The sequence below is a fragment of the Mesoplodon mirus genome, assembly GCF_964341445.2.
Source record: "Mesoplodon mirus genome assembly, chromosome: 18".
NCBI lineage: Eukaryota > Metazoa > Chordata > Mammalia > Artiodactyla > Ziphiidae > Mesoplodon > Mesoplodon mirus.
Window position 1 is genome coordinate 66,250,269 of NC_138994.1, and position 20,966 is coordinate 66,271,234.

Sequence of the window (20,966 nt, forward strand, 5' to 3'; positions counted from 1 at the left end):
AAAGGCTGCTGGAGGTTAGGAAGATCGGGGACACAAACCACGTGATGATGGCTAGCACGCGGAAGAACGCAAGTCGTTTTCCTAAAAGTAACTTAAATAGGTACTGGAGGGAAGCAAAGTGGGAGAAACGGTCTAGAAGCAAAACGCGAACTTACCCGGCAACCCGGCCTCCGTAGCCCCACCACAGACGCCGCCACCTGAGGAGCCCCGTAGCCAAGGCAGCGGCAGGCTCAACCCAGAGATCGCGAGACAGAGCAGGCATCGCGAGAACTCGCCTCTGGCCTCTGACAGGCGGGCGTTCTTTCCGTGTGCCATGGGAGGGCTCTGGGGTACGGGATGGGCGCGCGTGGCTTTCTGCGGGTGGCCCTGGAACCACCCTGGAAACCCGACCAGGGCTGCGGAGAGGGTAGAGTCTTGTCTCAGGTCGGGGAGGAGCGGGACAGGGGCTGCTGAGAGGGAGCTGAGAAGGCTCGGCACATGGAGGCGCCCGAGCTTGGCGGTACAGCCGCCGCGGCGGCCGAAGACCTCGAACCCCTTCACGCGCGCACAGCAGGAGGATTGGCGGCGGCGGAACAAGACCGTCCTCACGTATGTGGCCGCGGCGGCCGTGGGCATGCTGGGGGCGTCCTACGCCGCCGTGCCCCTTTACCGGCTCTACTGCCAGGTAGGGCTGGCGCTGCCCTTTGGGCGGCCCGTCTGGAGGGGCGGGGGTGCGGGCAGTTCCCTAGACAGCGATGCTCCACGGTGCCGTGTCGGAGGGATGTCCGAGATTATCTACCAAAGAAAATCACTTTCTAAGGAAACAGGCCCTAGAAAGTGACCTACTTGCCCAAGGTCACCAAGAAAGTGACAAGGCTACCGGTAGAACCCGAGTTCTTACAGTGATTGTGCCTGTACCCCACTGCTAGTGAAATTCCCCTATCTCAGCTACACCACAGGAAAGGTCTGCAACCTGTACTACGGTATCCAGCGATCTGCCTTACCCTCCTGCCGTTCACACACGGGCCCGCTTTTAAAATGTAATTTATGTTCATACATTAATTCTGTGAACCACAGAAACCATGCTTTCTGTGCAAAGGTTAACCCTGGAAATGGGAGTGTGCTTGCTACTTGTAGTTAAACTGGGAGTAGCTTTTTATGTATACAAACTAGCATGAATTAGGACTTCGAGGCTTTTCCCCCTTGTTAATATGTAACTGTAATGTCCTTACCCAGGGCTCCCTTTTAGATCAGAAACTCTAGTGCAATGGTTCGCAAAGTGCAGACCCCAGGACTAGCAGCAGCATCATTACCTGGGAGGGGAACTTGAGCGCAGATTGTTGAGTCCGACTGCAGAACTGTTGAATCAGAAACTCTAGGGGCAGGACCCAGCAGTCTGTATTTAATAAGTTCCCTAGCAGATTTTGATGCAGGCTGACGTTTGAGAACAGCGGGCAAAGGCAGAGTTCACCTGTTTCATATATATTCTCCTAAGTTCTTAGGCAGTAGTTTGCTGCTTTGTCTGGGCATTAGGATCACCCATGGGGCTTCTTAAACAAACATGTCAGGGCTCCTGTACCCCAGAGATCCTGATTAGGAGACGTGGGTAGGGGTCAGGCATTTATGTTTTAAAAACATGCCATAAATGAGAGCTATACATTGGGTTCATTCAGTGAGTGAGTGATAGTGGTTCCCAAACTTTGTTGTACATCGGAATCACCTGGGGAGCTTTTCAAACTCCTGACACCCAGGTCACATCCCTAACCAATTGAATCAGAAAGTCTTGGAGTGGGAGTCAGGAAGCAGTAATTTTTTAAAGATTCCAATGCTCAGAAGAGTTTGGGAATCACTGGTTAACTGCTCCTTCCTGCCACTATTGTTAATGCCTGGCTTACTTCTCCTGTCCTTATGAAGATTAACTTTTGCCTTTATTTTCGATAATGACTGAAACAGCAGAAATCTGAAGGACTTTTCAGTCTCTTAATATCAGCATCTATGTAGGAAAGTGCAGTAGCTTGATTTCTGGAGGATGAGTGTAGAATGTGAATTAATTTTTATCAGAGGCCAGCCTGGACCAAGCATGAATCCCAGAACTACCAGTTGATTAAGTCGTAAGCAGACCTGAATCTAAAACAGCAAGTGTAAATCACCCCAAACCACCGGTGAGTAGGCAGGGGAAGGTGGGTGGTTGATTTTATTCTTCAGGCAATATTTAACAATGTCTGAAGACATTTTAGGTTTTCACAACCTGGGAAGTGAGGGGGGGAGGGTGCTACTGGTATCTAGTGGGTAGAGGCTAAGGGATGCTGTTAAACATCCAACACTGCAGAGGGCAGATCCATTCCCCCACCCCCACCAAAAAAACGAAAAAAAAATCAAAGAATTATCCTCTCCAAAATGTCATTAGTTCCAAGATTGAGAAACCCTGCTCCAAACTGAAGTGAATGACAATATTTCATGCACCTGGGTGAAAGTGCAGGGCAGGAAAGTAAAAACAATTGTAATTTGTAATCCTAAACTTAAATCATAGTTGGATGTTTAGTAGTGACGTTTCCAAAAGAGCATCTCTTTTATTTTTGGAATCACGGAACTTTAGAGCCAAAAAATTAGGGATCGGGCTTCCCTGGTGGCGCAGTGGTTGGGAGTCTGCCTGCCGATGCAGAGGACGCGGGTTCGTGCCCCGGTCCGGGGAGATCCCACATGCCGCGGAGCAGCTGGGTCCGTGAGCCATGGCCACTGAGCCTGCGCGTCGGGAGCCTGTGCTCTGCAACGGGAGAGGCCACAACAGTGCGAGGCCCAAGTACTGAAAAAAAAAAAAAAAAAAAAAAAATTAGGGATCATATAAACCACTTCATACACTGAGCTCATTTTATGAGTATGGAAAGTGTAGCCCAAAGAAGTAAGATTTAGTGAGTTTTTAGAGCTAGTGACAGAAGTAAACTGGAGCACAGGACATTTTCTTTTCAGTGCCTTTTTCTATTGTTTAATTTCTCAAAGCATCACATTTACTAATTTGAAGAATCTGTATTCAAAGACTGCCTGTCAGAAAGAAAACATTCAGGAATCTTTATTTAAGTGACTCAAGTTCTTCAGGAAAACATCTTAAAACTTAGCCCTCTTGAGCAGAAGTATATACTTGTCTATTAAGCAAGAGTAAATAAAGGCTTGCCCTCTGATGTATCTTGTAGGGTTATAATGTAACTTCATATTGCATGGCAGCTGAGTGAAGCTGGTTGACTTGTGTAACAAGCTAAGATGGTAATACTACATTTTGCTGGGAGTCTTCTCTAGCCTCAAATTTGGTATTTTTTCCCTAGTATAGTAACAGATTAATTATCCGGAGACCAGAATTCTGGCAACCTCAAGCATCAGAAGAATGATTTTTTTTAAGCTTCTCTGATAAGGAAATAATTAATGGCAATGAAGATAGACAAGAAGTATCACAGATTATCCTGATGCCTTATGATTAGTTGATTCAGTGGCCAAAGAGATCAGGTTCTCTGATTAACTGGTAATATACATATATAAAAGCTGTACTATACAAAAAAATACAGAAAAAAATTTACAAAAATATTTACCAACATGGAAAAATACTTATGATGCTTGAGGAACGCAGACTACAGAAGTGAAGCTACAAACTAATCTGTGCTCTATAAGTTATGATATGAAAAAGGACCAGACAGGGATGTGGAAAATGGAATTATTTAAATAGTTTATTGAAATGACAGCATTGTAGGTAAATTTTATTTCTAATAATAATAGTTGATAGAAATATTAACAATAAGGGGATATATGTTTAATGAAAAGTTCAGCTAAAAATTCTGAGCTCTATTATCAGTGGAGAGTCTGCTCTTTCAAATGATTCATTTTTGACCATGCCATATAACCAAGTGATTACTGAATAATATGACTTTAACCAGTATAGGCCCTTGACATCCAAAAAGTGGTCAAACCATTGGCACATTCATAGGAAACGACCATTGATAGTATATAAACCTTGCTGCTACTGGATTATTAAAGTTAAATAGTTTTTAAAATTTTGTTTCATCTAGTAACTAGGTCATCAGCACCTAAAACTACTGTATTATTGTTTAGCATATTATATTGTACCTTGTCTTTTCCTAGACTACTGGACTTGGAGGATCGGCAGTAGCAGGTCATGCATCAGACCAGATTGAAAACATGGTACCTGTTAAGGATCGCATCATTAAAGTTACCTTTAATGCAGATGTGCATGCAAGTCTCCAGTGGAACTTTAGACCTCAGCAAACAGAAATATATGTAAGTGATTAAAGCAGTTTTTAAAAGATTGCTTTTTTCAATGTAAAAATCCTTTCTTTCATCACTTACTGTTTCACAATTTAGGAAACATTCATCTAAACTTAATTTCAAAATACTGACAGATTCCATTACTGTAATCCTTTCATTCCTGCAGACTACTTTTTGACAGTGCCCTATATTCTGACCTAATGTACAGGATATACTTTTAACTTTTAAGTTACATGGCATTATAATAAAAGTCAGTTTGGAACTATGGAAAATGTCATGGTTTTATTAGAATCATATTAAGAATTCACTAAGAAGTTCTCTGGTCACTAATCTTGAGAGTAGGAGCAGCTGTCATGCTTTATAGTTGACTTTACCTTAGGTATAGATGATACAAGAAAAATGTTGAAAATCATTGGTTACAATGGAAAGTAGTTTACTGATTTACATCAGAAGTATCCCTGTCCCTTAAAAAAAAAAAATTTAAGGATCTTTGAAGTAATCATGCTAAATAGTCATGTTCTATTTCAGAAAGATTATACACCTTAAAAGTTTCCTAAAATTGTGATTAGAGGATTTAACTGAAATTATCTCATGAACTGAATAGCCAGAAAAGCTTAATTGTAACTCTTATTGGAAAACCCTATTACTATTAGTGCTTCCCCAGGTTAGTAAGCTTCATTGAATCTCTTAAGTGATTTGAGGGTGTTATAGGTTATGGTTCTTTCTGGTTTTTTTTTTTTTAATTAATTTATTTATTTTTGGCTGCGTTGGGTCTTCATTGCTGCATGCGGGCTTTCTCTAGTTGTGGCGAGCGGGGGCTACTCTTCATTGCAGTGCGCGGGCTTCTCATCGTGGTGGCTTCTCTCGTTGTGGAGCACGGGCTCTAGGCACGCGGGCTTCAGTAGTTGTGGCATGCTGGCTTAGTTGCTCCGCAGCATGTGGTATCTTCCCGAACCAGAGCTTGAACCCGTGTCCCCTGCATCGGCAGGTGGATTCTTAACCACTGCGCCACCAGGGAAGCCCTAGATTATGGTTCTGAATATTAGTTGCAATCACACAGTAGTATACAGTGGTGTTAGTTGCTAAATTGGTACATGCGACAGAGCATCCTTTGGACGTTGACTTTTTTTTAAATTATGTCTCATTTTACGTTGACTTCTTTAAAGCCTTGCAATTTATTTTATCCATTATTTTCTCTCAAAAAAAAAAAGTATTAGTGCTTTTTGGTTAAATAAAAGTTCTACTCAGTTAGTTTTACTCTGGTTTACGTTTAATTTACTCTGGTTGTAAACTAAGTTTAAGGTTGGTAACCTTTTTTAAAAAGAATCTTTAGTCAATTGTATAATATTCAGGGATAAGTGTTAAGAAGTTAGGCTTGGCTTGTTCTTGGACACATTTTATTTTCTTACATCTTTATTGAAGTATAATTGCTTTACAATGTTCTGTTAGTTTCTGCTGTACAACAAAGTGAATCAGCTATATGTATATACATATCCCCTCCGTTTTGAGCCTCCCTCCCACCCTCCGTATCCCACCCCTCTAGGTCATCACAAAGCATGGAGCTGATCTCCCTGTGCTATGCAGCAGCTACCCACTAACTATCTGTTTTACATTTGGTAGTGTATATATGTCAGTGCTGCTCTCTCATTTCGTCCCAGCTTACCCTTCCCCCTCCCCGTGTCCCTAAGTCCATTCTCTATGTCTGCGTCTTTATTCCTGTCCTGCCCCTAGGTTCTTCAGAACCTTTTTTTTTTTTTCCTACATTCTATATATGTTAGCATACGGTATTTGTTTTTCTCTTTCTGACTTACTTCACTCTGTATGACAGACTCTGGGTCCATCCACCTCACTACAAATAACTCAATTTTGTTTCTTTTTATGGCGGAGCAATATTCCATTGTATATATGCACCACATCTTCTTTATCCATTCATCTGTCAATGGACATTTAGGTTGTTTCCATGTCCTGGCTATTGTAAATAGTGCAGTGGACATTGGGGTACGTGTGTATTTTTGAATTATGGTTTTCTCAGGGTATATGCCCAGTAGTGGGATTGCTGGGTCATATGGTAGTTCTATTTTTAGTTTTTTAAGGAACCTCCATACTGTTCTCCATAGTGGCTGTATGAATTTACATTCCCACCAACAGTGCAGGAGGGTTCCCTTTTCTCCACATCCTCTCCAGCATTTATTGTTTCTATATATTTTGATGATGGCCATTCTGACCGGTGTGATGTGATACCTCATTGTGGTTTTGATTTGCATTTCTCTAATGATTGTGGTTTTGATTTGCATTTCTCTAATGATTAGTGATGTTGAGCATTCTTTCATGTGTTTGTTGGCAATCTGTATATCTTCTTTGGAGCAATGTCTATTTAGGTCTTCTACCCATTTTTGGATTGGGTTGTTTGTTTTTTTGATATTGAGCTGCATGAGCTGCTTGTGTATTTTTGGAGCTTAATCCTTTGTCAGTTGCTTCATTTGCAAATATTTTCTCCCATTCTGAGGGTTGTCTTTTCATCTTGTTTATGTTTTCCTTTGCTGTGCAAAAGCTTTTAAGTTTCATTACGTCCCATTTGTTTATTTTTGTTTTTATTTCCATTTCTCTAGGAGGTGGATCAAAAAGGATCTTGCTGTGATTTACATCATAGAGTGTTCTCCCTATGTTTCCCTTTAAGAGTTTTATAGTGTCTGGCCTTACATTTAGGTCTTTAATCCATTTTGAGTTTATTTTTGTGTATGGTGTTAGGTAGTGTTCTAATTTCATTCTTTTACATGTAGCTGTCCTGTTTTCCCAGAACCACTTATTGAAGAGGCTGTCCTTTCTCCATTGCATTTTCTTGCCTCCTTTGTTGGATACATTTTAAATAACTTCATCTGCAGATTATTGCTTGAAGACTTCAGACATACAAGAGGACAATCCATAACTAAGTATGCATAAGAGAACATTGGTTCTCCACTGACATATGCAAGTAACATTTGAAAATCAAATGTTCTTGGGTAGTATTCACAATTTATTTTGCCGACCCTTAACATTAGTTTAAATGAGGTATTATGGTCTGAAATGATAATAATGACTAATTTAGGAGGGAAAGAAGGAGCCATGTGAGATTTAAGGATAATGTATATTTTCCTTAAAACAGGTAGTGCCAGGGGAGACTGCACTGGCGTTTTATAAAGCTAAGAATCCTACTGACAAACCAGTAATTGGAATTTCTACATACAATGTTGTACCATTTGAAGCTGGACAGTATTTCAATAAAATACAGGTATAACTAAATGCAGACATTACAGAATGTGATAAGGTACATGAAATTGTTTGATACTAAATCTATTTCAGTGTTTTTTTAGTAGGTACTAATTTTTTAAAGTTCATTTCTTCTAAACTTCAAACTTTTTTTCATTGCTTATAACAGCTATGCAGAGGTTGAGAGTCAAACCATATAGATATCTGCTTTTTTAAGATTAGAAGAATTTGCTGATTCTCAATCCTTAAAGCAAAACTCAATCTGAGATAAAAGATGCTGTTATTCTGTCACAGAATTTAAAGATTATAATTAACAGTATGCTTATTAAAGCCAATAAATGAAGCATTAGTTTCTATTATAGGTAATAGAATAGAAATATTAATTAATGAATACCTTTCTATAACTTCTAGTGCTTCTGTTTTGAAGAACAAAGGCTTAATCCACAAGAGGAAGTAGATATGCCGGTATTTTTCTACATTGATCCTGAATTTGCTGAAGATCCAAGAATGGGGAATGTTGATCTCATCACTCTTTCTTATACTTTTTTTGAGGCAAAGGAGGGGCATAAGTTGCCGGTCCCAGGCTATAATTGAAGTCAGAACTAAGTCCTCCTTCAAATTTGTGATTTTTGAAAAATCATGTATCTTCTCAGAGGAGAAATATTTACAATAATGTGAAGCCTTCTATTTTAAATTTTATATACTTATGGTTCTTTTTTCCCAACTAATTTACCCTACTTAGAATGTGTAACTGTTCAAAACCATACTTAGAGTTTAAGTAGTATTAGAAGAAACTGCTTTGTTTCTTAAATATGTTGGCATGGACTTGATGGTTCAGCTTAATTCACTGGTCCCCTTTCAAATTATGAGCACTTCATACTTGTAGCAATGAATTTTTATTATTATTTCTAGAATAGTTGGTTACTGCTTTCATTATGAACAGTCACTATTTTAAAAGCTCAAAATGGAAAAGGACTCACTAAGCCCTAACAGCTTGCCTAAAGATTACATTCCGATTTCAAATTTGACTATTTTTCCTTTAAGATCTAGGGCTATTTTACATTCAGAGTACTAAACAAGTACTTTGAAATTTCAGTACCATGAAATTTAAATAAAATGCATAAGTATATCTAGTAGGTTTCTAGCATTTCTTGTGATAGTTCCAAGTCTCCAAATTTTAAAATGTAAGTGGGATTGTGAAGATTTACTGACAGCAGAGTTCTTCTGAAAAAAGATGTATTGAACTGTTTTAATAGTAATTTATTTGTCATTGAAATTTATGACAAACCAAAGTACAATTTATTCTGAATGTTTTCCAGCAGTCTTTTTTTCCAAAAAGAAAAAAAAAGAGCATTTAGTTTTATAAAGAATTATATTTAAAGGCAAACAGTGTAGAGTCCAGTAACCTCTTGAGGGTACCTGAAATATTAAACTACAATCATCAAGGCTTTTACAATTCATAATCCTAAACAAGAGTATTATTTATAAAGAAGTGCAAATTGACTTTTACATTCAACTTTAGTTAAATGAAGGCACTCAGTATTCTTCCAGAATAATAATAGTTCTTCACATTTCATGGTTTCATCTGTTAACAATTATTTTGTAATGAAACAGTCTTCATCTACTCTTATCCCAGCTCTTGTGATGATTTCTAAATGTAGGAGGGTCTGAAACATAAGGTGCTACACTTAATCTGGTTGGCCTTAGTACCATGAATTTTTCTTCTGCTGAAGTTTTAAGTGAATATATGTTACAACCAAGTTCTTTTGAGATAAAGCTTGAGCTGCTGTCAGGAACCATAAATGTTACTCTGGAACTGTTACTCTTCTGTTTAAACCTCATTACTGCAGAGGAGAAATGTTCCACTGTGGCTTTGATGTTCTGGAAGGTCTTAACTTCTGGGTCTCAAAGCTGGACAGGGTCTACCTTGAGGAGAATTGGCACCCATATGCTGCTAGTGAGCTGGTCATCCACTTCCACCTGGAATAAAAAGAAGAGTCAACCATCTCCATCTTTTCCTCTTTCCACATTCCTTGTAACTAGAGAGCCACAGTCTAGTAGAGGAAAGGTGGGAATGTACTACTTCCATGGGGGAGGGTGTGGAGGGAATAAATAAGGTTAACAGGTTACTGGTGGCTGTGTGCATTTATTAGTAAATAAATGGAATGATTAGTAAAGCAATAGACTCCAGACCAATCTAGACCAACAATGAATGGCTTCTACCAGTCCCAGCTAACAGGTATTAACTGCACATAAAAGACACATCTGATTCTAGTGCTAAGAAGTTTTTATTGATCATCTGTTTTTGTTAGCATTAACATTTCTATACCATAAACCTACTTCTGCATTCCCAAGATTTATAATTTTTAGCTAACATGGTCACAAAGAATGTATTTCATTAGTGAACAATAGTTCATTACAATTTGAGTGACTCAGAGGAACTTGTGTAATAATATCTCACTCATCAGAATGTCAGACTGTGATGGCCCTTACAAAATGTAAATAATAAATGTAGAAAGTGACAGTTACACTGAAATCATGTGGAATGTAAGTTGTGGAAGTTGAAGCCTTTACCTCAAGAGTCACTGTGACTTTGAGCTCCTTTGTGGTGGTGAACATCAATGTCTTCATAAATAGCTCTGAAACGAACAAGCCATAATGGCAAAAGGGTTATATATCAATTTCAATGTACTATTTTGGCTTTTAGCTGCCAACAACTTAACTAAAAATCTGGTGCTATTTTAGGTGTTCAGGAAATCAGGCTATATCAGTAAATAAAAACATAGGTCTCTGTCCTGAAGCTTACATTATAACTTTCTTAGATCCTAATGCTGCTATCCCTGTATATCTTATAAATATGTATCTTATGTAACCATTTACTTGTAATTTAATGAGAAATATGGCTCAAAATTTGGACAGTTTGCTTCCTGATTTAAAAAAAAAAGCAAAAATTGTTCAGCTTTCCCTGGCTTTATAAAAAACATTAAAAATTAATATTCTAGCTTATTTAACATATGTTATTACAGTCCAAACTCCTGAGCTACCTTTAGCATATAACTGTCACCTTTGTGCTTTGTATATAGTCATTTTTCTATGACAGCCTTTGTTCAGTTCTTTATATTTGTCTTACATATGTCTGTAGATAGAACATATCTATACCTAGAAATATGACATTAATATATACAGTATAACAACACATGGCTAAGGAAAAAAAAAATCTCATAAAAATCACAGCACATTGAAGGCATGATCCCTAACCTCAAGAAGCCCCAGGATGGTCCAGAAATTTTAATGTTTTTCTAATAAGTTTTGTCTCTTGTTTTCCACAAAAGTATTTCAACCTCCTTCACTCTATTCAAATCTCTGATGCCCCTCCTCTCAGTCAGAAACCTCACATTTTAGTAAATTAAATGTCTGGATATGGAAACAAGCTCATGCTTCCATCACCAAATCTTCAAGTCTGTTTTTATCTGCACCATCATCTACTTCTATGACCCTATCTGTCTACCCCTAGCTTCTCAAACACCTCACTCATTTAGGTATCTCCCTTCCTAGATCTTCAGCCTCTCATTCTCTACTAAATCCTAACCCTTAGGATTCACAGATATTCCAGCATCTCCCATTTTATAAAATAATACAGTCCTTTATCCCATGTTACCTGGGCACTATTGTCTACTTCATCTCTTACTTTTTAATGCACTGAAATTTGGTTCTGTCCCCATCAATTTACCAAAATGCTTCTACTAAAATCACCAATGATTTCCTGTTACTTAGTCCATTATTGAGTGTTTGTCTTCAGCAATGTTTACCACAGTTGTGTACTCCCTCCTTTTTGTTTCCAAACTGCAATTTCCACATCTGGTAATAGGTTGTTCTCTGTTGCTCTCTGCTCTTGGCTTTTCCATTTTCTTGAATGTGCCCAAACTCTCTACCCACAGGGTCTTTGTATAAGTTGTTACCTGGGCCTGCAACACTGATTCCCAAACTTGTCACACTAAAAACTGCAGGTCTTAACCTTAACGTCACTTCTCAGGCTTTCTCTACCCTCATTTAGATCAGTTCTTTCTGTTATACACTGTCAAGTCGATATCTTTCATACCATTAACACAAACTGTAAATACATGTTTGCCTGCTGATTTAATTTCTGCATCCATACTAGATTTACCCTCCATGAGTTTTAACGTGAAAAATTAGGCAGCAGTCAGTTTCCCTTGCACATAGTGCTCAGTCGTTTGTCAAATGAATGAATCGTGTATGTGTATGTATATGTATATTCATAAGTACTATATGTTCTGCTGGAGTAGAAATTCTTAACCTGGGGTTCATGGACAACTAGTGATGTGAATATCCCAGAACTTTTCTTCAAGATTTTGTGCTTTTCCTTAGGCAGAAGTTCCCTGGATTTCATGGAATGTTCAAAGAAATTGAGACACCCTACCCTCCTGAAAGTAAGAACTGTAGTGGTAGGGAATTCCAGCTTACTATCTCTATTACCTTTAATATCTATTGCACCAGCACATCTACTTACAACAATCTCATAATTAACTAAAATATAATAATATACTTTTCTGCGTCCTATTTGTCTGGAGAAACTGATAAAAACATCCGGTTTCCAGACAGCATACCTAGTTTAACCAGTTTCTAATTCCTTAAACCACTAATATATTCAGTGATACTTTATCAAGCAGAATGACCTAGGAAAGTTTCACAATCTTGTTAGGAAAAAATATTTAATTAATTCCTAAGCCTACTAAAATTCATTCATAAATCATTCCAAAATAGATCACTACATTGAGGGTTTAAACCAGGGTCAAAACCTCAAATGCCTACACATGCCAGGCAGGTCAGATGAAGGTATGCAGTGGGCCAGGTGGGGCCTGCTGGACTGCAGAAGCTGTCTCATCTTAAAGAGGCAGCTACTATGCAGCCCCAAGCTATAGCTAATGCGTAAAAATGCTGTTGTATTGAAAAGAATCCAGAGGTCCAGATATTTTTGGAAATATCCTACTTTTTAACTGTTGGCAGTTAGTGTTGAAATGCATATTTAAAATTCACACAGGTCAAACAAAACACAGCTGCAGGCAAGATAACAGCCTGCAGGCTGCTAGTTTCTAAACGGTGATTTCCATAAACCTGCTTTAATCATTTTAAACAATTTTGGGGGTAACCTTTAGTCAAAGTACATTAAAGCTCTAATGAGCCTACCATTCCATAAATATTTTTATATACTGACCAATGTGAAATACAAAATAATGCTGCTTTAAGGATTCCAAGTTAAAAATTATTTTTTACACTAATAATCCATTTTAAGCACACTGTTGTCATAGGTAGTGAAGATTAAAAGCAAGTTCTTATATAAGTCTTTTTTGGCATTAGTCAAAGAACAACGAAAATATCCCATCCATGTGGTATTTATGTCACCAATCAGTGAATAGTGCCCTTCTCAAGCTGGAGAGAACCTGACTTTCCTCCAAGGCATCTACAAGGAATATACTAATGCACACGATGGTTCTGGTTATTTCTTAATGTGCAACCCCAGCATTTTTATTTTTTAGTCACAAAGCTGAGAATAACGAGATCATTAAGAGCAACAACCTCCAAGAAAATCTCATAAGTCATTTTTAAATAAGGTCATTGATTTCTGCCAAGACCTAAACAAAGTTAAATGTATGACCAAGCCCTGTTAGCTCTGCTACCAAAGGGAACCAAGACAAAAAAGAATCATTTTGTAAATGACTTACTCTGTGGTGACAGCAGGAGCTAAGGGATCAAACTCCATTACCTCGTAGTAATTGGGTGGCTGGAAATCATTCTTTGTCATCGCTGTAAGCAACAAAAAGAAATACATTGTGCTTTTCGAGGAGATACACACAATTAATATTCTCTTTATGACTTAGACTTCTGACAGACGATCCTAACAAACACTGACAACCAGAAACAAGCACACTGGTGTTCCAATGCTACTCCCAAGTACAACAAATTATATATAACAAAAAGATTTCCAAACTTCGATTACAGGATCATTTACCTCAGCACTCAAAATACAATACTCAGTGCAACACAAGCATTTTTACAATCTCCTAATGTCAGTCATAATGGTATCTGCCCTGAATTTATCTCATGTAGCTTAAAAATGCAAATGAACTCTAATTTTTCCTCTCTGTATATCTTTTCAGTTAGCAATAAATCTCTAGCAGATTCATATATTCTCACAAGTTTCCTTACTTGATGCAAATAATAAGGTGTCAAGTACCTGGATGATTGCTGGGCAGGGATGGCGGTCTCTGGTTTGATGGTGTTGCTGGAATGGTCTTTAGAGTAACTGGCTGTAGTAATACTGAATTTGAATATTCCGGAAGCTGAAGAGAGCAGGGTGCATGTTCAAATAAACATTCTACATTAAGCTTTACTTTATAATTTAGATTCCTAGGCTTCCAAGGGGCAGTATTCCAAGAACCATATATTCTGAACTGGATAAGAATTAGTAATTATTAACTTATTTTAGTTTTTAAGGTAATAACCCCTTACAGAATTTACTGCTTTTCTGTCTGGTTTCATGCCCATTGCACCTCATTTCCCATATAAAATGTAAACTTTAAAAAAATGTTGCTTTTTAAAAAAAGAAGCAGGAATGTATGGCTCAGACCAGAGTCTGTTGTTCCACACTGAATAAAAACTCGGCCTCAAAGGACAAAAAAAAAAATATTAACCACAAAAAAGCATAAGGTGAAGATATTAAATCGGGACTTAAAGACAAAGATTTAAGTTTTAATTAGAAATATCTCTTTCTTCTTGTAATTTTCTTCATTCATTTCACAAATATGTCCTGGGCACCTACTGTATGCCAGGCTCTATAAATAAAGCAGGCCAAATCCCTGCCCTCAAGAAGCAGACAATCAACAAATGTAAACAGGTGTCAGATAGCAAGTGCTCTCAGGAAAAAGCAGGGTAATGGGAGAAGAGAGGCTGGGGTGGGATATTGCTCTGACAGTCATAGTCAAGGGAATGCCTCACCACTGGGGACACTGAACAGAGCCCTTATTCTGATGCGGGTCCTGTGATTAGCTAAGGTCATATGCTCATATGGTCATATGCTCTGAAGCAGGGGGGTGGCCAGTGCAGTTGGAGAGGCAAGAGGTGCAGCTAGAGACGTAGTGGGAGGGGTCAGAGCAGCATTTCAGGCTTTTACTGAGTAAAATGGAGTCAGGAAGAAAATCACAGGTGGTTTTAGAGCAGATGGGTAACATAATACAAACTTTACTTTTAAAAAAGATTGCCATGGGGACTTCCCTGGTGGTCCAGTGGTTAAGAATTGGTCTTGCAATCCAGGGGACACTGGTTTGAACCCTGGTCAGGGAACTAAGTTCCCACATGCCGCAGGGCAACTAAGCCCGTGCGCCACAGCTGCTGAACCCACGTGCCACAACTAGAGAACCCGCACACTGCAACTAATGAGCCCACGTGCTCTGGAGCCTGTGTGCCACAACTAGAGAGCAGCCCACACACTGCAACGAAAGATCCTGTGTGCTGCAACTAAGACCTGACGGCCAAAATAAAAATAAAAATAAAAATAAAAAAATAAAAAAAGATTGCTCTGGTTTCTGTTTTAAGAATAGATTGTGTGATGGGGGTCGGGGTGGAGAGGAAGGTGAAGGCTGAAGCAAGGCAACACTCAGGGAGGCCACTGCAATATCCATTTGATGGTAGCTTGAACTGGGATGTGGTAGTGGAGGTGGTGAGAAGTGGCTGGATAATGGATCTATTTTGAAGGTAGAGGTAAAATGGTAGAGGTCAAGCATGATTTCTCAAGGTTTTTGACCTCAGCAACTGAAATAGTGGTCATTTACTGAGTGGGGAAGACAGCAGGAAGAGCAAATCGGGAGACAGAGCTAAAAGAAAGCAAGAGGAGATGTGAAGTAGAAGGTGGAAATGTGAGTTCTGAGTGTAGGGAAGGCATAAGGTCTGGAGACAGCAACTTGTAAGTCGTCAGTCTGAATGGAATTTCAAGATACGAGACCAAAAGACCATGGAGGAATGAATGCCAGACTCCTGGGGTCTCCAATACTGAAAGGCCAGTAGAGGTGGAGAGACCAGCAAAGGGGATGGAGAAGAACTGAGGCAAGAGAAGAACCCACAGTGAGTGGTGTCTGAAAGCCACAGGTGCAGAAAGTAGGATGTGACTGACTGTCAGTTGCTGTTGATGAGGTAAGATGAAGACAGAATTGCAGGACTACATTTAGTAAATCTGGAGGTCTCTGGTGACCTTGACAAGAGCTCTGCCAGTAAAGTGGCTGGAATGAGAACTTGTCTGAAGTCTGTCAGAGGATGGGAGGAAAGAAAGTGGAGACAGCAAATATAAACAGCTCTAAGGGAATTCTGATCCTTAACCATCTTTCTAACGGAAGTGAGACTACACCTGTCTATCTTAAATGGTTAAAAAGACGGCAAGGAAAAGTCCTAACAAGGGCTGCATCAACACATTATAAAGAAACTTTGAGCAGAACATGAGAATTAAGGACCAGGAGTTCTTTTTTAGCATGATAATTGCTCATCAGATGCACTGCCAGGGAAGGCCTTCATTACTTACACTCTCATATGTAGGACTTGAGGCGAGGTTTTGGCTGGTCCTTTGGACAAACCTAGGATAGTGTGATAACACAGCATAATTACCCTACAGTGAGATCAAAGATGCAAAAAGATGACTTTACTGGTCTAAAAACAAAACCCAAAATGTACCTTCAGACTACACAAACGTATTAATTTTATATATCAATAAAAAATACCATTGAGGGCTTCCCTGGTGGCGCAGTGGTTGAGAATCTGCCTGCCGATGCAGGGGACATGGGTTCGTGCCCCGGTCCGGGAAGATCCCGCATGCCGCGGAGCGGCTGGGCCCGTGAGCCATGGCCGCTGAGCCTGCACGTCTGGAGCCTGTGCTCCACAACAGGAGAGGCCACAACAGTGAGAGGCCCGCGTACCGCAAAAAAAAAAAAAAAAAAAAAAAAAATACCATTCGTTTTAGTGCCCAGCAGATCATGATGCCCAAATACCAAAGACAGTAAAGATAAAACCCTGTCCCCAGGCAATGGCAGCCTTGAGACCCTGGAGTGTGCACACTATACCAGTGACAGCAGAGCCTTCAGTCTTTGCATGAGCGTAGCTACCACCCCATCATTTCCTAAAGGGTATGGGGCAATGCAGAGTAGAGGTCAGGAAGGGGGGACAGTTTGGAGTAAAGTTGGAGTAAACACACTTCACCCTGTCTCTCCCACCAAATGCAACTGTAAAACCTGGACAGAATGCGTGGGGCAAGTATTTGAGAACTGAAAAGTAAACACTAGTTACAGGGTGATTGAGAAAGGGTAGAATTTGAGTATCAGTGAAATGTTGGTGAACTTACCATGTTCTGCCCCTCTGGTATTCCCTAACTGAATGCAGTGCAGCCTAAAACCCAAGTGGGCAGTGAAGACAGAGCTCCAGGAGAAGCCTCTCATTCTCACTCAAGGAGCAGGAAAGGGAAATCCTAATGCTCAGAGAGAGTGTGGAAATCCCCCATCCCTTTTTTCCTCTTTGTTCTTTCACACCCCAAACCCTAGGCAATCCCAGGGTGGCTGCGGTGACAGCAGAGGCAACAGGGACCTACAGGGGCTTAAAACTCTGAGTGAGGGGAACCTTCCTAAGAGGTAGAACTGTGATCCCAAGAGGATATGGCAAACCTCTGTTGTTTCTTTTATCCCTTCTGTCCTGCCATTTGGTGCCCAACACAAGCATAGTCAAGGAAATGCATGGCATAGTAAACCTTCAGCTTTTTGACTGGAGAGCCAAAAGGAGTCCCAGGAAAGCAAAGAACCAGAGAAATCACAAAGAGGGAGGAATTCAGGAAAACAACCTCAAAGTTGTTTATGAAATCCTGGGCTCACACCCTGATCTATGCATCCATGGCTGATCCCAATAAATGCCAAAGATGTTGAGAACTGAACACACAGCCTGCTATCCAGACCTTACATGAATACTGGGTGGCACACATGTGGGACAGATCTCAATAGCACTGCCAAGGCTTTGAAAATTTAACTGACATCAAACCGAAGCACACAGAAGGCAGGCTGAAACTGTGGCGTAAACCTCATGAGGTTGTTTGCCTACTAATCAAAACATCAACATTCTCAACAGGATTTAGATAAGATGAAGTGTCTCATATCATTAAAAATGTCCAAGATACAATCCAAAATTCCTATGCATATGAAGAACTGAGAAAATTTAAACTTGCAAGAGAAAAGACAATCAACAGTGGTTGATATCTAGAGGACACAGATGCTGAAATTATCTTACAATTTTAAAGCAGCTATTTATACAAATGCTTCAGCAAGGAACTGTGAACACTCTTGAAAAAAAACAGAAAAATAGAGTCTCAGCAAAGAAACACAAGATTATAAAGAAGAGCCAAATGGGAATTTTAGAATTGAAAATTTCAGTAACTGAAATTTTTTAAAAATTACAGAATGAGCTAAACAGCAAAGTGGGGATGACAGAGGAAATAGAGTGAGAAAAGCAATGAACAGAACCCTATGGATCTATGAAACAATGAAACAGATCTAACGTGTGTCATCAAAAGTCCCAGAAGGACGGCAGAAAGTGTGTAGTGCTGAAAACAAATTTGAAGAAATAAAGGCTTAAAACTTCACAAATTTGGTCAAAGACAAACCCACAGATTCAAGAAGTTCAGTGTAATAGGTTGAGTGGTGGCTCCCAAAGAGTTATGTCCTTGTCCTAATTCCTGGAACCTATGAGTGTCACCTTATTTGGAAAAAGGGTCTTTGTAGATATAATTAAGGACACTGAGATGATGTTCGAGTGGGCACTAAATTCAATGAAAAGTGACCTTAAAACAGAAAAACGGGAGTGGGGGGAAGGAGGGGCTGAGACACACAGGGGAGAAGGTAATATGAAGGTGGAGAAAGAAAGTGAAGTGATGTGGCCACAAGCCAAAATAACAAAGGAGTGCCAACACTCACCAGAATCTGGAAGAGGCAAAGAATGGCTTCTCCTCTGAGAGCCCTGGAGGGAGACTGCCTTGCTTTCTCTCAGACTTCTAGCCTCCAGAACTCTATGAAGATAAGTTCCTGTGGTTTTAAACCCACCAGTTTGTGGTAATGTTTTTATGGTAGCCACAGGAAATGAATACACTCAGTAAAACCAAAAGACAGCCATGCTCAGACACATCATAATCAAACTGTTCAGAATTAGAAGAAAAGAAAAGTTCTTAAAGCACAGACAGAAAAAAACAACATAGAATCAACAGGGGAAAAAGAAAATTTGAATGAATGTTAGCTTTCTCATTAGAAGCCATTTAGGCCAGAGAAGACTGGAGCAATGTTTAAAAACTGCTGGAAGAAAAGAACCATCTACCCAGAATCCAGTGAGAATATCCTTCAGGAACAAAAATGAAAAAGACATACTCACATGGAATAATCTAAGAGACTTTCACTGCCAACAGACCTTCTCTAAAATAATGCTAAAAGAAATTCTTCAGAGAGAAGAAAAATTGTACCAGAGTAGGAGGAAAGCAACAGAAATGGTAAATATTGGGTAAACAGACTATTCTTCTCTTCCTGAGTCTTTAAAATTTATTTGAGGGTTGGAAGCAATAACTATATTATGGAAAAATAATTGTAATAATGTGGAAAAATAATTGTATAATAATTATACATTGTCTGGTCATGGTTTTTTAACATACATAATACATACAATAACTATATATTATTAAAGGGGAGCGCTGTATGATAAGGTTTCTACATTTCACTTCAAGTGGGAAAATACTGGTTTTAAGTACACTAAAACAACTGTAATTCCTAGAGCAACCATTCCTCCCCTCCCCATATATACACTACACAAAGATACAAAATCACGATAAAATGGAATATTGAAAACGTTCAAATAACCTAAAGTATGAAGGAAAGAGGAAACAGAAAAAAAACCCACATACACCAAAGGGAACAAATAGAAAGCAAATCACACAATGCTAGACCTAAATCCAAACATATTAAATGTAACTGGTCTAAACATACCAATTAAAGACAGAAATTATTAAAATACATAAAAATGCACGACCCAACCATATGTTATCAATTAGAAACTCACTTCAAATAATTAAGTTAAAAGTAAAAAGGCAGGGCTTCCCTGGTGGTGCAGTGGATAAGAATCTGCCTGCCGATGCAGGAGACACAGGTTCGATCCCTGGTCCAGGAAGATCCCACATGCCGCAGAGCAACTAAGCTCATGCTCCACAACTACTAAGCCTGCACTCTAGAGCCCGCGAGCCACAACTACTGAAGCGCACGTGCCTAGAGTCCATGGTCCACGACGAAGAATAGCCCCCGCTCGCCGCAACTAGAGAAAAGCCCACACTCAGCAACGAAGACCCAATGCAGCCAAAAAAAAAAAAAAAAATAGTAAAAGGGCAGAAGATATACCATGTGAACACTAATCAAAAGAAAGCTAGAGTGGCTATATTAATATCAAAGTAAACATGAGGGCAAAGACAATTACAAGGTATAAAGAGGGGATGTTACATAATGATAAAAGGGTCAATTCACCAAGAAGACAACAATCCTGAATGCAAATGCACTTAAAGACAGAGCTTCAAATACATGAAGCAAATAATTTTACATAAACTTTTCTAGAAATATCACATACTGTATGACTCTATTCAGATGCTATTGTCACAAACTATAATGATAGAGAACAGACTGGTGGCTACTGGGGGTTGGGGATGGGGGTGTGTGACTATAAAGGAATAATAGCATAAGGGAGCTTTTTGGGATAATGAACTATTCTACATTCGGACTGTGGGGGTGGTTACATGAATCTATGTATATATGTTAAAATACATAGAACTGTACACAAAACAAAAAAAGGATCAATTTTACCATACGGAAATTTTTAAAATAAAATTAAAGTGCAGAAAGAAAAAGAGAGAGCAGGTATGGAAATCAGATCCACTTGAATTTGAATCCTCTTTCTGCACTAGTTGGCAGCCTTGGTTTCTTCACTTGTACAGTGAATATTGGGGGTACCTATCTCATAGGCCTGTAGGGAGCACTAGTAAGTAATTAGTAAGCATTTCTTATTTTTCTTGGCCTATTGACTGATACTAAGTGGGCTATAAATATGACCCGTGGCTTTATCCCATCATCATCGCTTTTCAGGGATCCTTTCTGTTATGAATAATTCCATCACTCATTTGTTCTGTGATGATAAATTAAACTGCAAACACAGAGAGGTGGAAAAAGCTCAAGACCGTAAGATATTTTGATGACTGATTTTGCCACTCATATGTAATCTTTGGCATATGATTTAATTCAGATTCAGGCCTTAGGTAACTTTAGTGCTTCAATTTCCATCACTAAAAAACTGACTAGTGACACTTTCACTCATGTATCAATATAAGCTTTTTTTGAAAATCAGAAAAAAAT

General features: G+C 39.2%; 3 protein-coding genes across 6 annotated transcripts in view; 1 reads left to right on the top strand and 2 right to left on the bottom strand.

The window, feature by feature from the left end:
* The window catches only part of STXBP4 (syntaxin binding protein 4), a 172,280-nt gene extending 171,979 nt beyond the window's left edge, over positions 1 to 301 (bottom strand). Inside the window, exon 1 of one of the 2 annotated variants that reach the window (XM_082603574.1) lies at positions 156 to 301. In XM_082603574.1, coding sequence (XP_082459700.1) covers positions 156 to 262 — 107 coding nt within the window. In that variant the 5' untranslated portion in view covers positions 263 to 301. The remainder of the gene's footprint in view (positions 1 to 155) is intronic. The other variant, XM_082603575.1, reaches the window with a different exon arrangement.
* COX11 (cytochrome c oxidase copper chaperone COX11) lies at positions 287 to 10,061 on the top strand. Of its 2 annotated transcripts, XM_082603582.1 has the most exons (4): positions 287 to 664; positions 4,105 to 4,260; positions 7,391 to 7,516; positions 7,906 to 10,061. In XM_082603582.1, exons 1-4 carry the CDS (start codon positions 314 to 316, stop codon positions 8,086 to 8,088), a joined length of 816 nt encoding a protein of 271 aa, XP_082459708.1. In that variant the 5' UTR covers positions 287 to 313; the 3' UTR covers positions 8,089 to 10,061. The 2 variants fall into 2 exon arrangements, with proteins under 2 accessions (XP_082459708.1, XP_082459707.1); XM_082603581.1 differs by lacking the exon at positions 7,391 to 7,516.
* The window catches only part of TOM1L1 (target of myb1 like 1 membrane trafficking protein), a 55,022-nt gene continuing 42,794 nt past the window's right edge, over positions 8,739 to 20,966 (bottom strand). For both annotated transcript variants that reach the window (XM_082603577.1, XM_082603576.1), the window contains exons 12-16: positions 16,082 to 16,133; positions 13,748 to 13,853; positions 13,236 to 13,317; positions 10,069 to 10,133; positions 8,739 to 9,474 (exon numbers count right to left, since the gene is read on the bottom strand). In XM_082603577.1, the coding sequence (XP_082459703.1) occupies positions 10,070 to 10,133; positions 13,236 to 13,317; positions 13,748 to 13,853; positions 16,082 to 16,133 (304 nt within the window). In that variant the 3' untranslated portion in view covers positions 8,739 to 9,474; position 10,069. The remainder of the gene's footprint in view (positions 9,475 to 10,068; positions 10,134 to 13,235; positions 13,318 to 13,747; positions 13,854 to 16,081; positions 16,134 to 20,966) is intronic.